At 45.5% G+C, this 16918-nt stretch overlaps 1 protein-coding gene across 2 annotated transcripts in view; it reads left to right on the top strand.

Moving 5' to 3' along the window:
* Nucleotides 1-5915: 5915 nt before the first annotated feature.
* Nucleotides 5916-16918, top strand: part of GUCY1A1 (guanylate cyclase 1 soluble subunit alpha 1) — a 30133-nt gene continuing 19130 nt past the window's right edge. Inside the window, exons 1-2 of one of the 2 annotated variants that reach the window (XM_006038529.3) lie at nt 5916-6104; nt 14279-14698. In XM_006038529.3, coding sequence (XP_006038591.1) covers nt 14444-14698 — 255 coding nt within the window. In that variant the 5' untranslated portion in view covers nt 5916-6104; nt 14279-14443. Of the gene's footprint in view, nt 6105-12606; nt 12699-14278; nt 14699-16918 lie in introns of those variants that run through there. The other variant, XM_025195047.1, reaches the window with a different exon arrangement.

Genomic DNA, 16918 nt, shown 5'->3' with positions numbered 1-16918 from the left:
AGGATGATGGGTTTCCCCCCCCATGAAGCGGGGGGGGGGGGGGGGGGGGGAGAAGCCCCGTGCCTTACAATCAAGCACAAGGCAGTGGAGTGGGGGACATGGCAGGAAGCTGTTGCTGCTGCTGTGGCTGTGGTTGCAGCTCTGGCCCCAGCCTGGGTTCAGGCTGCAGCTGAAGCTGGAACTGCAGCTGCTGCCTGCCCACCCAACTGCTGTCTCCGCAGACCTGGCCACTCCTCCCCTGCAGCCTTCAGTCTTCTCCCTTGCACTCCTCCTCCCTCTCTCTGCCCCTCTGCCACACTCTTCCTTACCTTTGTTCTGCATGATAGGCTCTGTCCCTGCTGCAACCTGGGGCACTGAGTCTGGCTCCAGACTGGCCCCATAGCAGGAGCAGGAGCAGGAGCAGGAGCAGGAGCAGGGAGTCGGTACTGCTGCTGTGGGGCCAGATTAGAACAGCAGTGTCAGCTCCATGCCACTGCTATAGGACTGGACTAGAGCCATGCTCCATGCTGTAGCAGGGACGGAACCTGCCAGCCTGGAGAAAAGGTAAGGGGAGAGATGTGGCGGGGCAGGCAGGGGAGAGAGTCTTCAGGAGGGGGGAAGATGGGAGTAAGGGGGGTGGGGACCTGAGTCTGTGGGGGACATAAACAGCAGGAGGGGGAGGCAAGGGGAACAGGGGGAGAGGGAATTGGGGTAGCCTGAGGCTGGGGGCGGGGGGCAGGCACAATGGGTAAGTGGGGGAGGGGGCAGGCAGCAAGGGCCAAGCTACCTCTTTCTCTACCTTCCACACTGCCTGTGCCCCACTGCCTGCCCCATTATTGACCCCTGTGTGCCCTACCAAATGCTCCCCACATCTAGTCATCCTGGAGTAGCCATTTGCTCCATACAAATAAGTCATTACTTGCTCCCCCACCATCTACTGCCTATGGCAGCAGAATTTAATTATATGATTTCAATATTTCAGTAATATTATTGTTGAGATGGGTTTTTGAGGAATAATGGTGATTTTATGACTGTTAAATTTCAGTAATTATGCTCTGATTATTAGTTTCCATTTAGATAATCACTGCAACTTCTCAATGTGTTTCTCGAATTATAAATTCCTCAGTTGCTGTGCTGTTATTACAGTGCTCACTATTCCCAGGTGATCTCTGAGTTGGAGGCAAATACTGAAGTTTCTTCAACTCTGGTTCCTGCTTGTATGGTGGGTCTCAGTAATTATTCAGGCATGGGCAGGGGTGGATCCAGGGGGATGCGTAGTGGTGCAGTTGCATTCCCTGCCCTCCCTTCTTTTGATTCCTGTTTCACCCAAACTTTAAAAACAACTTCCTGGGAGGGGCAGTGGCATCTCTGTTCAGGCAGCACTGAAGGGTTAATTGACTTCATGGCTCATTGCCATTTCCCTAATTCTTGGTAAACTCTTTCTACTCCATAGGTGTTAATGACCCTCTATACTTTTTGATGATCTTGATGTTCCACTATGCAAACTATCCTTTCCTCTGCAATTTTGCTGTCTGTTAGCCATTCCTGGTCCTGTGTCTCTTCTATTTCAAAGTCCTGCACACTGTTTAGCTCTAGCTAAAAATCTTAACTCGGGTATAGAAATGACTGACAATGAAGCACTGGAGGCACTATTAAGATGCTGAAGAAGGCTGTATTTTGTTTTCTAAATCCACATAAGAGACATACATTCACCTATAATGACCACAGGATTAATGACATAATACCTTTTACTATTTGGACTATTTTTGCCTAGTTTGTTGCAGGGGGGCGTTAACTAAATATATAATCTAGCAAATTAATGTACATTCCATTAATTGTGTTTGTTTTTGCCTTGATTTAAAATTGAATAATATAGTACTAGCTCATAGTAAATTGGCAAAGCATTTAGCTTATCTCTAAGTGGAGAAAAATATGTATTTTTTTATGTGATATTATGCCACAACATCTATACCCTCTTTTAAAAATCCTAGATCCACCCATAAACATGGGGCCAAAGTGAAGACATGTTTTCTTCAGACTGGCAAGAGAGGGAAACAATATGCTTCATTTCAAAGTTAAGCACTGTGATTGCTGGGGGAAATCCAATGAGAGAGGTAGGATTTCACAGGCATAGTGCCTGTGGTGTCCTCTGCAGTGTAGTCTTCCATTAACAGCAAGAAGGTAACAGGCAGCATTCTTTTTACTGTAGTTTTTGAGTGGTTAATATGTTCTGGGTGTGTTGTCAGCGAAACAGAAGATATTCATATAAAATGTGAATATACATAGTCCATAGGCAAAGCAGACAGTTTAAAGGGGTCCTGAGTATGTGCTCCAGTGCTGCCCTTGTGCTCTCCTAGGACAAAGAAAGGACTTAACAGATATCTCATTAAGGAGATGGACGCATCTTAGTACTGGCTTGCTTTTATTTCTGGTCATTTCATTGCTTTGTCCTTTCATTTATTTAATAGAAAGTTATTAATTGAGGAGAGTATTGGTTAGTAGATAATACAGTTAAACGTATAGTAGGCACTCCAGCTGGGATGCAGGCAAGTACAGAGGAAAGCATACTGTAACTATTTTTAAGAAAGTCTATTGAACACTCTTCTGTAAGTTGTTATACTACAGTGAATATCTTCTGTAACTTATATAGAATCTTTCTTGGCATAGGATGTTGTAAATTTGGAATGAACCAAAAAATCATTACATTTGTTGTTTGTAGTTTGATCCTAGGACAAATGTTTTGTTTTGTTTTGTTTATTTTAATGATGGACTCTGCAAGAGATTGCTTCTCCCATGCTTCTTTGTAGCCCCTATTTAATAGTGAGTATCTTGAGGGCTAGGGACAGAAGTTACACAGAAACCAGTCTAAGTGATTGGAAACTGTTTTAAACCTGTAACAGAAGTTCAGTGTACATAAACCACTTTGAAAATGATCAAAACTGGCTTAAGATAAACCTGATTGGATATAGTATCAGCCTGAACTGATTTAGTTCAAACCGATTAATGGAACTTCTGTCGCAGATCCCTTCCTGGTTAAAGTTTACTCACAGTCCCCCAGCATCCCGGGATGCTTTGCAAACCATCTTCCTCCCCCCTCCCCCCCCCCCCCCCCCCCCAGCCTGTCACTCACCCCCTGACACCTCAATTTACATTTTCACTGACTGGCTTTGTTTCTTCAGAGGCTTCTGGTTTCCTCACTATACGTTCCATCCAGGAAGAGCAGGGGGCCTTCCCAGTGTGTGTGAGATCTTGGCCTGCCCACCTGTTTCTTGGCTAACTGCCTGTCCCTCTTTTACCTGCCACACCTTGATGGATAACTGATTCAGATGTTTCCCAGGCAGGAGGCTACCCATTTAGGCCCCTGATGACATGCATCCATTCCACAGGCCCATACCTCCCCTAACACTGTGGCCCAAGCTTCGCAGATGGTATCCCAGGCAGCTAAGCTCATCTGGAGCCTCACAACTGCACTGCAACCAGCAATCCTCAGGCCTTTCAAAGATTTTACAGGTCTTGGCTTTCCCTAACCAGGATTGTGCATGTGTGTGGTGGCTGGAGTTTATAAGGCACCTCCTACCCACCTTTCACCAGGGAGGTTTGTGGTCCTGGCATTTTTGGGGGGCTGCCGCACCACCGGCAGTCCCACCAGGCCTCCCAACCCTGGCAGGGTACAGTTTTACGTCATGCCCAGGACCTGGGGCCTCCTCCTTCCCCATAGCCCCAGCTCATACCTCCAAGTTCATCCTGGCATGGGAGCTCAGCAGGGAAATGTTCTTCCCCTTTCATGGGGACAGGGCTTTGGAGTGAGACGGGGACTTCCCTTTGGGCATGTTCCCACTGGTGCCAGGCTGAGGAGGAGCAAGGGCAAAGGGTTTCTGCCTCCTGAGGTGCAGCAGGATCACTGTGGTGGTGAAGTGTTTCACCTCCTTGTCCTGGCTGATCCGCCTTCAGCAGTGGTAGCAGATAGCATACTTGGGATCATCTGCCACCTCAAAATGTTCCCACACTACACTACCCCTCTGCTTCTGGGTTGAGGGTGGGAATCCTGCCTTATCCCCCTCATCTCAGCAGACAGAGACATAACAGGGGAAGCTGAGCCACCTGCCCCACAGCCTCCTCCAAGGTGCCTTCCGGAGAAGGAGACCTAGCTCTAGGGGAACCTGGCGGGTGCGGAACACAAACTCAGATTCCCCTTCGTTCCCCAGAATTTCTTTTGCTAGGGCACTCAGGTTCCCTGCTTTCAGATCCAGCTCCTCCTCTGGCACTGGGAAGCTCACGCTGGGAGATGAAATTGGGGTGAAGGAGACTCATGCTGGTGCTGGTGGCTATTTCTGGTGTTAGGGGATGTGGTACAGGTGCAGGGACAATGGCAGCAGAAGACTCATTGCTGCCAGGAAAGAGGATGTGTCTATGTTTGGGGGGTAGGGAGGGACTTGCAGCTCTCCCCCTACCCGCTCTAGTCCCTCTCCCTCCCCTACCAGAAAACCTGGCATCTGCCTTTCCAGCACGCTTCATAATCTTTGCTGTGCTGGAAAATGTGTGTGTGTGTGTGTGTGTGCAACTGTAATATCTCTTCTTTTCTCAGCTTACTGTATGTGTGTGTAGCTAATATCTCTTCTCTGTTTACTGTATTTGTGTGTAACTGATATATCTTCTTCTCTGTTTACTATATGTGTGTGTGTGTGTGTGTGATGTATGTGCTTTCCTGCACAGTGATGGATCACACTACCAGGGAAAACACAGCTTTCTTTTTAAAAAGTGGGGAAAAAATTACAAGAACAAATAAGAGGTTTTTTGGGGAAGAATATGTTGAAAGAAATGGATTGGATAGGGATAAGTAGAGGGATTCTAGGCAAGGGTAATTAGTAAGCTGTATACAATCCTTTCCAAGAAGAGAGACTAGCAGGAGACTGACTAGAAAGACAAGGCAGTTAAGTAGTACCTTTCAGACACTGTTGCTCAGGCAGAAACAGCTCGCAAAAGGGACAGAAAGGCTGCAGACAGAGGCTTATATACTGTTTCTGCATCCCTCCCCCAGAGCACTATGATTGGAAGGGGAAAGATCAGGGAAAGATCACAGTCACTGGCCAGCTACAGATGTCAGTCTTTCTCCCCCTGCTCTCCCTCCGTCTTCTCAGTTTCTGTTTCCCTGAAAGACTGCCATCTGAATCGCTGAATCTTTTTTAAATTGATTTGGAGGCTTTATTTTTCTCCCGATTCAATTTGGATTTGGTGATTCAACCTCTGAATTGGGCCGAATCTTCTCCGAATCAAATTGGCTACTGAAGCTTTGCACACCCCTAGCTGCAAGCATGCTGAAGTGGGGCCAACACAGCCCAGGGGCTCTCTTTAACCCCTTCCTCACCAGGGGCAAGCTAGTCCACACCATCACAGGATAGAATTCAAAATCATCTTGATAAATTGGAGAACTGGGTTTTTAGCAACAAAAAGAAATTCAATAAAAACAAGCACAAGATGCTACCCCTAAAGGAAAAAAAAAAGACACGTATAAAACAGGGAATGAGTGGCTAGGAAATAACACTGTTGAGAAAGATCTGGGGATTCTTATGAATCAGAGAAACAAGGCTAAAGCAAATTTGGGCTGTGTTAATAGAAGTATTGTATACAAGGGTAGGGAGGTGGTTGTGCCACTTAGAACTGATCAGGTCAGTTCCACTGCATTTGAGAAAAATGCAGATAAAGGGCTTGAAAAGCAAACTGTACGAAGAAAGGTTGAGAGAATGAGGTATATTTAGTCTGGAGAAAAGGAGATTAAGGGAGGCCATGATAATAGTTTTCAAATATTTGAAAAGCTGTCATAAAGAAGAGCTAGAACAACTCTTTTCCTTTGACACAGGCAGGATAGGACATAAAGAAACAGTTTTAAATTGCAGCAAAGAAGTTTTACATAAAATGGTGGGGGAAAAAAACCCTTTCTTAATGTCAGAACAGTAGGACAATGGAATAAGCTGCCTAGGGAAGTTTTGGAATTTCCTTCATTGCAGGTTTTCAAGAGGCTGAATAGGCATCTACCTGAGGTGGTTTAGGAATAAGATATCTTTCATCTGTGCAGAGAATGGGACCAGATGAACCTTGAGGATATATCCAACCCACTCACCATTCAGGTGAGTGTACACATGCAGTTCGTGGGGCCGCAGACCTGTTTGTGGTGCTGCAAATCGCACGTGCTGCACATATAGGTATTTGCCACACTGCTGATTTGCTGTACAGTAGGGTTTTTTGACATTGGGAGTTTCCAGTGTCAAAAAACCCCATGGCAAAAAAAAGTGAGGCAGTGCGCATGGCAGCAGCATGCGCCACCAAAAACCAAAGCCTGGCCAGCCAGAGCCACACTTGAGCTGTTGGCCAGTCTGCTCACTCCTGGATCACTGCCACTGGAACCCCAGGAGGCCCCAGCACCCCAGGTAAAGCTACTAGGGCCAGCCCAGGTGCTGGCCTCAGCCTCCCCTATCCCACCCAGAGCATTTCTCCACAAGCTAACCCCAGGTGCTGGGGTATGTGTCTGGGCAAAAAGCAGCGCCATAAATTTGTGCCACTGCTTTTTTTCCCCATGGCAACTGCACACCCCTGCTCATGGGGATGTGGCCTATGATTCTATAATATCTTAATAGATTTAAGATTATTCTTAGAAAAGCTAGGCCCCAGATCAGCAAAACACCTGGCCATTTGCTCAAAGTTTATTGACGCTTTAAAGCACCCAGTTGGCAATATGGTATGCACATTATTAAATGCTGCATATACTTTTCTTAGCAATTTATTCATATTCACAGTGAAATCCACTCAATTGCTGAAAGGATCTTTTTCCTTTTTCTTTTTTTTTTTTTTTTTTTTAAGGAATTTGATGCTACTCCATGAAAGGCCCATGGAGTAAAGGGATACTTCTTAAATGGACATAACTATCAATAATGCTTTTTAAAAAGTAGAACAGAATTGGAAATTCACTTTGTTTGAAAGAATTTTCATGAGCGGCTACAGGGCTCTGGGAGTGGGACTCAGGGGGTTGGGGGCCCAGGTGGTTTTTTCCTTGATCCTTCTGGTTACGGGTCACAGGTACAGGAGGGAGGGATGAATCGAGACAGTAAACAGAAGACTGTGGCACTGCTGCCACCATGAAGGCTTCGGCTTCTACAACCACAGTCCACTGTTCAGAGAGAGAGGCAGTGGTCTGTTGAGAAGAGACAGCTTTCACCAGGGGAAGAAGCTCTTTTCAGCCAGAATGGCTGACTTGCTTGACCGGGCTTTAAACTAAGCTCACTGGGGGATGGGCGGACAACCATCAGAGCAAGCTCACCAAGCATCAACTGCAAAACCAGCAGGTTAGGATGCTCAAGGGAACCCACTTCTACCTGAGTCCAGGAACAGAGCTTCTCCATGAGTACAAGAAAACCTAGGGCCTCCAAAGGCACACTTACATGCCTGTACACTAATGCTAGGAGTTTGTGGAATAAACAGGAGGAACTGGTCCTTCTGCTAAACAGAAATGACTATGATCTCAGGGATCATGGACACCTAGTGGGACTCCTCCTATGACTGGACTAGTGGTATAAATGGCTATATACCGTACATGAGAGATCGTGCCGAAAAAATGAGTAGGGTGTAGTTCTCTATGTGAAGGATAGCTACATGTCCCTACAAGCTGAGATTGGCACATCAAGGACTGGAGACCCTTTGGGTTAGAATTCAAGGGGGATGTAGTGAAGAGGATACAATGGTAGGAGTCTACTACAGATCTCCAAACCAGAAACAAGTGCTTGACCAAGAATTCACCAGGAAACTGGCCGAGGCTGCATGCTCTTGGTGCATGGTCATCATGGGAGACTTCAACTACCCGTACACCTCATGGGATGAGCACTCAGCCAAATCCAGTTGGTCACAGCAATTCAAGGGGGATGTAGTGAAGAGGATACAATGGTAGGAGTCTACTACAGATCTCCAAACCAGAAACAAGTGCTTGACCAAGAATTCACCAGGAAACTGGCCGAGGCTGCATGCTCTTGGTGCATGGTCATCATGGGAGACTTCAACTACCCGTACACCTCATGGGATGAGCACTCAGCCAAATCCAGTTGGTCACAGCGCTTCCTTACATGCGTGGATGAGCTCTACCTGTCTCAAGAAGTTTATGGGCTGACAAGAGACAAGATGCTGCTGGACCTGGTACTGGCCAAAGGGGATGATTTAATCAGTGGCCTAAGAATCAAAGGGAAGCTGGGTGACAGTGACCATGAGTTGATCACGTTCACTATCCATCGCAAAGCTGGCAAGTCAGCCAGCAGTGCAGTAGTCCTTGACTTTAGGAAAGGTGACTTCCATAAGCTCAGGAGGCTTGTTCTTGAGGCCCTGAGAGGCCATGATTTCACAGGGAGGGGAGTTCATGAAGAGTGATTGCTCCTTAAGGAAGCGATCCTAGAAGCACAAGGGGAGTCCATCCCAACTGTCCCAGCCTCCTGCGGAGGGTTCGGTATTGAGAGTATGGTCGGGGGTAGAAAGGTAAGAAAGGTTTATTGACTTAGCAAAAACACAAGTACGTGTAGTAACAAGACAAACAATGACAGACAAGAACAATTCACATTGGCAAATTATTGGCAGTCCCCTCTGATGCCTGATGTACAACAAGTTTCTCTTTCCACAAAGCTCAGCGAAGTCAGGTGTCCCCGATCAGTGCTGTCCGAGAGGTACTGGGAAGGACCCTGGAATTCAGTCCTTGGGTGCCTTGAGATCCACGGGCCCACTGATCCTGGCCAACAGCTAACTAATTCTTTTCACAGAGCTTTATCTTCCTTCAGAATGATTTATGGATGTTTTAGCTAATTTATAGCTTCTGAACGGTACTGATAACATACAGCCACTCAGATTCGTTTTACTTCAACTGTCCTTAGACTGACCAATAGCAGTACAAGACTTGCATTCCTTTGATAAGGTAAATTTTTACTACGCCACAGGGCCTTACTACTTTAAGGCTTTGCTAAATTTACTAGACCTTATTTTATACAAGGCCTGACTACATCTTAAACTTTAATTAGGCTCTTAGCAACAACGTATAGCTTAATATCTAAACAAATACAGAAAAACACTTGGGCTAATCTTCATAGAGCCTTCAGCAAGCACCTTTATCACACAGACATAATTTCAGCTGTCACACCAACCCATAGGAAAGGTGGCAAAAGGGCTCAGCAACCCCCTTGGCTCAACAGGGGACTCATGGACCTCCTGCGTCTAAAAAGAGAGGCCTATAATGGATGGAGGTCAGGAAAAACAACTAAGAAAGAGTATGCTGCACTGGTCCGCACCTGCAGGGAGCAAACTAGAAAAGCTAAGGAAGCAAATGAACTCCATCTGGCTACACGAATCAAGGACAAAAAAAAAAGTCCTTCTTCAGATATGTGGGGAGTCAAAAGAAAAACAAGGGCAATGTTGGAGCCCACGTAAACCAGCTGGGGCAGCTGACTACAGACATCCAGGAAAAAGCCAAGCTGCTTAACGATTACTTTGCATTGGTTTTTCACCTGCCCAAAGGGACCACCCTGCCTAACTTGATGCAGGATCACTGGGATGAAGATGAACCTATGCCCACCATTGGCATGGCTCTTGTGAGGGAGCATCTTGAGAGGCTGGACCACCATAAATCAGTTGGTCTGGATAGGTTGTACCCAAGAGTGCTAAAGGAACTGGCAGACATCATAGCGCAGTCACTGACGAGCATATTCGAAAACTCGTGGCACTCGGGAAAAGTACCTGAAGAGTGGAAGAGGGCTAATGTGGTGCCCATCTTCAAGAAAGAGAGGAAAGAAGACCCAGGAAACTACAGGCCAATCAGTTTGATTTCAATCCTTGGGAAGATTTTGGAAAAAATTATCAAAGAAACCATTCCTGACAGGCTAACAGAAGGCATTATTCTGAGGGATAGTCAACACAGGTTTGTTGTGGGTAGGTCTTGCTTGACCAATCTCATTTCCTTCTGTGACCAGGTGATGTATCACCTGGACAAAAGGGAAGAGGTTGATGTCATATATTTGGACTTTAAAAAAACCTTTCACCTGGTGTCCCATGATGTCCTCATGGAAAAATTGGGCAACTGCCACCTCGACTACTCCACAGTCTGATGGCTGGGGAACTGGCTCTGAGGTCGGACCCAGAGAGTGGTAGTTGACGAAACTGAATCAACGTGGCACTCAGTGACTAGTGGTCTCCCCCAAGGCTCCGTTCTTGGACTTGTACTCTTTAATGTCATCATAAACGATCTGGACACTGGTGTCAAAAGTGGACTGGCCAAGTTCGCTGACAACACCAAACTTTGGAGAAGAGTCTCCACACTTGAGGATAGGCTGGTGATCCAAGCCAACCTCGATAGGTTTGCAAGGTGGGTGGATGAAAACCTGATGGCATTCAATATGGAGAAATGCAAGGTGTTCCACCTCGGGAATAAAAACCCGTGTCACACTTATAGGCATGGCCATGCTACGTTTGCTAGCACCATGACTGAAGGAGATTTGGGAGTCACGACTGACCACAAAATGAATATGAGCCACCAGTGCGATACCACAGCTGGCAAAGAGGACAAAACTCTGGCCCCTCCTGCTGTACTTGGCCTTGGGAAGGCCGCAGCTGGAGTACTGCATCCCATTCTGGGCTCCACAATTTAGGAAGGACGTGGAGAAGGGGAGTGTCCAGGGGAGTGTCATGTGCATAATCAGAGGGCAAGAGAACAGGCCTTATGTGGAGAGACTGAGGCATGGGGCTCTTCAGCCTGGAGAAGTGAAGGTTCAGGGGTGACTTGGTGGCAGCCTATAAGTACATAAGGGGTGTGCATCAGGATCTGGGAGAACACCTGTTCACCAGAGCACCCCAGGGGGTGACAAGGTCCAACAGTCACAAACTCCTGCAAGACCATTTTAGACTGGGCATAAGGAAAAACTTATTTACTGTCTGAGCCCCCAAGGCCTGGAACAAACTTCCCACAGAGGTGGTGCAAGCACCTATTCTTGGACACTTTCAAGAAACATTTGGACATTTATCTTGCTGGGATCCTTTGACACTAGCTGATTTCCTGCCCCTTGGGCAGGGGCCTGGACCTGATGATCTTGTGAGGTCTCTTCCAGCCCTAATGTGTATGAAATCTATGAAATTTTACTGCCCTGTTCATTACACAAGAACATTCAGTGTGCAGCAATAAAATATAGGGTGACTTTTGTACTGGGGGAATGGGTTTGATAGGTATTACTATCACTGTTGTTTTTCAATTCCTGAAATTAAACTGTAATAATTTTGATAAATGCTCCTTAGATGCAGATTTGAAATCATCAGCAATGTTGTTATACTTGCAATATATTTGAATCTAGATCTCTAGAGTAGAAAATTTAGTCTTTAGGCCACTGGCTGAGTTCAAATTCACACTCAAATAAAGGAGTATCAATTAAGGTATTGCATTATGATGGAGAGAGATGGTCTGATCAGCTACACACAAGAAATATATAAACCATTTACTCAAAGATTTTTTGCAAATCAAAAATTGTTAACATAAAACAACTAATAAAAAGCAAGGTTCAAAATAATTGAAATTCAGTTCACTGTCTCATCTGAAATGCCACCTGCAATGCGATGCGGCGGCTAGTAAAGCGACCAAAACGCTGGCTTGCATCCATAGATGCTTCTCAAGCAAATCCCGGGACGTCATTCTCCCCCTGTACTCGGCCTTAGTGAGGCCGCAGCTGGAGTACTGTGTCCAGTTTTGGGCTCCACAATTCAAAAAGGATGTGGAGAAGCTTGAGAGAGTCCAGAGAAGAGCCACGAGCATGATCAGAGGTCAGGGAAGCAGACCCTACGATGACAGACTGAGAGCCCTGGGGCTCTTTAGCCTGAAAAAGCGCAGGCTCAGGGGTGATCTGATGGCCACCTACAAGTTTATCAGGGGTGACCACCAGCATCTGGGGGAACGTTTGTTCACCAGAGCGCCCCAAGGGATGACGAGGTCGAATGGTCACAAACTACTTCAAGATCGTTTCAGGCTGGACATAAGGAAGAACTTCTTTACTGTCCGAGCCCCCAAGGTCTGGAACAGCCTGCCACCGGAGGTGGTTCAAGCGCCTTCATTGAACACCTTCAAGATGAAACTGGATGCTTATCTTGCTGGGATCCTATGACCCCAGCTGACTTCCTGCCCTTTGGGCGGGGGGCTGGACTCGATGATCTTCCGAGGTCCCTTCCAGTCCTGATGTCTATGAAATCTATGTCTATGAAATCTATGAAAAATATCGTATGTAGCAGCACAGCATCCTTTGTTGTTTCCAAGCAATGTTATTAGGTATGCAAGATATATGGTCAGCTGGCATAAAGAACCATAACTCCATTGAAGTCAGGAGGCCAGGGTAGAGGCACTGGCCTTTGGAATCCGTAATATTCTACAGAAATGCAAGCACATCTAATTCAGTCTTACTTGCATGTATTATGAAAGTGACATTGCGAACATTAAGAATGCTGAGGTATAAATGTGCATAATGGTAAAAATAAATCTTATTGTATTGGGTAGTTTTAAAATTATTTCTTAAGAAAGAGAAATGTTTTCTGGCTAGAATTATCAGTGTCTCTCTTTTTTCTCCAGCTGAAGCCTCATCTATCAAGATGATCACAGATACAGTTTGGATAAAATATATTTGTGCTTTAACCACTAGGGCCCTGATCCAGCTAAGCACTTAGGCTAGGTATAGCGATCACAATGTGCGTTAAGCATGCAAAACGTGCTTTAAAGCCATAACAGAACAGACATCACAGCATGTAAAGCACTTAAAAATGGTGGATCCCTCTATAATTTAACTCTTGGTGGATGTGGTATTAGACTAAAGCATTTTAGGTTAGAGCACTTTTTTGAAGATCTGTACTACATCCATCATACTTCAATGAAGGTCACATTCTGCCACCATCCCGGGGCCCTTCGTTGTGTGGCTTGATCACCTCTGCTGGTGCTCACCCAGAGTAGAAGAAAAATGGCCCAGCTCTGCCACTGAGCTGTCACAGAGAGGAGACAGAAAAGCCTCTGTCTCCACTCTGTACTGTGGTGGTGGGAGGGAAAGGGAAACCTGGAGATCCCCCCGTAAGCTTGCAAACTTGGGTCTTTGTGGCGGTCGAGCTGGTCCACATGGCAGAAAGGCTTTGTTTCCTCCTCACCCCTGGCCCCAGTCCCCAGCTTCTGGCTGCTATTTTCAGGAAGCTTGGGTGGGGCAGGGAAAGGAGCCCCACAGCTTGCTGGCTGGGGTCCCTCGAGGGGGGGTGGAGGGAGGGGGCTGTATCCTTGTAGCAGGTGGGCTCATTTCCCCCACCTCAGCCTCTTGACAACTGCAGCCAGAAGCTGCTGCATGGAGCTGCCTGGCTGGCTTTTTGCCACACTGGGAACTGGGGCAGGGGACAGGGGGAAAGGAGCCCCCTCTGCCACAAGCTCCCCCCCCGCCACAGCTTGCTGGCTGGGGTCTTGGGGAGACACCAAGTCGGGTCCACGTGATAGTGGGGGCTTTCTCTCCCTCCCCCCGCCCCTGGCCCCAATTCGTGGCACAGAGAAAAGCTGGACTGGGCATCCCCACAGTTGTGCAGATCTGCCCTCTTCTTCCCCCTAAGACATCAGCCAGCAAGCTGCGGGGGGGCTCATGGCAGAGAGGCTCTGTGCCGCCCCCCGCTCTCCATGCAGCTGCTGCTGACGGTCACGAGCTGGCTGGGGAGTTAGGCTTGGGACAGCGGCCACCCCACACCTGTTGGCCTTGGCCAGTACAAGCAGGCACCAAGCCCCCACCACTGAATTGTAAATATCTGTTCAGTGCATTCCCACTCTAACATATAGCACTTTAAGTAAAATGGGATAGTTAGAGCACTTCTGCCAGGTGCTTTTTGAATGGCTGTAGTTAACTTTAATCATCTTACAAGAAATAATGGCCACAAGCTAGCAGAAAGCAGATTTAGACTAGACGTTAGGAAGAACTTCTTCACAGTTAGAGTGGCCAAAGTCTGGAATGGGCTCCCAAGGGAGGTGGTGCTCTCCCCTACCCTGGGGGTCTTCAAGAGGAGGCTGCCTATGCAGGGGGTCGGACTCAATGATCTATTGAGGTCCCTTCCGACCCTAGCATCTATGAATCTATGTAACTTTAATTCCATGTGCCTTTGAAGTTAAAGGAAGTTTTCTTGTGCTTAAAGTTATGCTGAAGGAAATATTTTAGGATGTTGTGGCAAGGCTGACATTTAAGCCAAATTAAATGAAAGTACATAATTTTCCCCCTGCTTTCCTCTTGTTTTCTAGGAATATAAAGCTACATCTGTCCCTTCAGTGATTTATGACTACAAATAAGCTTCTGCAGTAATTGCTTCCACCTACTGTTCTGGCTTCTTCTGCTGTTAGTCAATAGAAGAGGAGTGTTGAACGCAAAACAAAGTATTCCTAATAAGCAGCGAAACACCATACAGTATGTTTTGTACCAAACTGAAAGACTTGAAGATCACTGGGGAGTGTCCTTTCTCGTTACTGACCCAAAGTCACATTTCTGATGAAAATGAGGAGGAAAGTGCAGAAGAGTCAAACAGTTCTAGAGCAGCTCTGCCCATCTGCAAAGAAGTCCAGGAAAAAGATGCTCATGGAAACCCACCCCAAAGGAAAACTAGCAGGAACAGAGTGTATCTACACACATTAGCTGAGAGCATCTGCAAACTGCTATTTCCTGAGGTAAATGATTTCAGGATATTGAGAGAACATATTTTATGTAGCCCATTATTTTTATAATTATTATTATTTAGATTTATAGAGAAATACATTCATAGAATGCATTTTAAACAAGCCTTTAGACTGCCTCTGTGTTGAGTTCAAGCTTCTTTTTCTTTCTTTAAGGCTTTGAATAGCTCTGTCTTTGCCTACATTTCTGCTCTCATTTGTTCTTTCTCCCACACTTCCATTTTGTATCCTTCTACCACGCTTCCATCCCTTCTTCCATTTTGGCCGTACTTTTCAAAAGCTTCTCTTCTGTATTTACATTAGAACAGCTACCTTCTCTTCATTTTAATTACTTCTTAAATTTTAAATCTTTACTCCTTCTTCAGATCCTTTTACATAACACACAACAAATAGGGGAATAAAGCCTTATAGGTAAGAATCTTCAATAGCTCTTCCCTCCTGCTTCTATACTAACTTTCTTTTGGGATATTACTTTTTAAAATTGTATTGTCAGCGTTTGATTTAGGGCTTGCAACCCTTACTCCTTCTGAAGTAGTTCTTCTGAAGTCAGCAAAACTACTCAGGTGAGCAAGGAATGCAGTATTGAAGACGGGCCCATTTGGGCCAGTGAGGTTTGCAGTGTGTGGCATTTGGTCTGATTGAAGCAGAAGCTATTTCTTATCCTGTGATTTTGTATGGCACTAAACACAACTTCTTTGTTAAATAAGGACTACAAATATAATAATGATTTTAAAGGTGATTAAGACATATTTCCACAGGCAAAACTTAAAAGGCCTATGACAAATCAAAATAAGGATTTCATATATCTGACTAGATGAGCACTCAGATTCCATACTGGAAAGGCTCAATCTCAATTTAAAAAACAACTGGTAGGACACTTGATTTCCCCCCTTCCCCCCTGCCCTGCCCCGCCCCCAAATACAAAAGTCATAGAAATTGTGCAAATAGTGAAAGATTCAAACTGGCAGCCTCCATTGGTGTCAATGGTAGTTTGGTAGATTAGATTTAAGTTTGAGGGCCTGATTGAAGAAAAGGAGCCAGGCAAAACTGCATCATTTTTTAAATTCACCTGCTTGACCTTCAAGAGACTGAAGTTGGCTCAGTTCCATGGTATGTGTGATGTTGTGAGTACAGTATAGGCTGCGACCTTGCAGAGAATGGAGTTGCTGGTGTCAGTGGTAAAGATGGTTGTCATAACATCTAAGAAGAAAAATGGAAGTTTTGAGTTGTTAATGTGCCTAGCATCTCAAATAGCTAGGACTGGGTATGGAATATATTGCCAAACATTCTGGAATTTTTCCTAAATGTACTTCCAGGTCAGTTTTCACAGGTCTTCCATTGCCTGCTTCCTAGTTATAATTCTCCACTATTTATATTTAATAGACTTTTTACCTCAGCCTGCTGCATTTACATGAAAGACATCCATCATTTAAACACTCCATTGTAGATAAAGGGGAAATTAAATTCTGCAGATGAATGCTTTGGCAAAGTGCCTTCTTCAGTTGATTCTAGAATTAAGATATTCTCTTTCACCCAAGTACTTCTTTCTCATCTATTTATTTTCTTTTTGATAGGTTTTTCCCCTTTTTTAACAAAATAGATTTCTTCTTATATGGAAAAGTGATGTAACACATGCAAATCTTTCATGGAGAAAGACCGTAGACCAGGATTTCATTTGGTGTAAAATACCCTTGTATAAGGTGCAGCCACACATGCCAGAAGAGAAGCTAAGCCAAGGTTTCCACCTCAGGAATTCCAAGTCACTAGAGTCAATGGCATGCTGTTCAAGCATAGCAGTAATTCTTCATACAGTCTGCCACAGAATCAGAATTTGGCAATCGTCCTCATCTCCCGCCTTTCGACATGGCTTGAGTTTGTTCAAAAGCATATTTCTTATTGCCAAGAATAGCTTGTGCTTCCCTGCTTACCAGCAGTGATTTGTCACCTTTGTCTCAAATGAAAACTTCAAAACAAAGGGCCATATCGGTGTCTGTGATCAGTGCCTGAAGCTTCTAGCTGTATATAGAAATCAAGGGTACAATAAACTTTAACTTTTCATCAAACCAAAGGTGCACTAAAATACACATGGCTGTTTTGTTTGTGCACTTGCTTGTTTGTTGGGAGGCAGTTACAGATAAAAAATGAGTTACCAGGAGTTGTATAATGAATGGGACAGCTGTCCTACTGTTCCTGGCTATATCCATGTATGAATTA

The sequence above is a fragment of the Alligator sinensis genome, unplaced genomic scaffold, assembly GCF_000455745.1.
Source record: "Alligator sinensis unplaced genomic scaffold, ASM45574v1 scaffold1670_1, whole genome shotgun sequence".
NCBI classification, from domain to species: Eukaryota; Metazoa; Chordata; order Crocodylia; family Alligatoridae; genus Alligator; species Alligator sinensis.
This window is presented reverse-complemented; position numbering and strand designations above follow the sequence as displayed.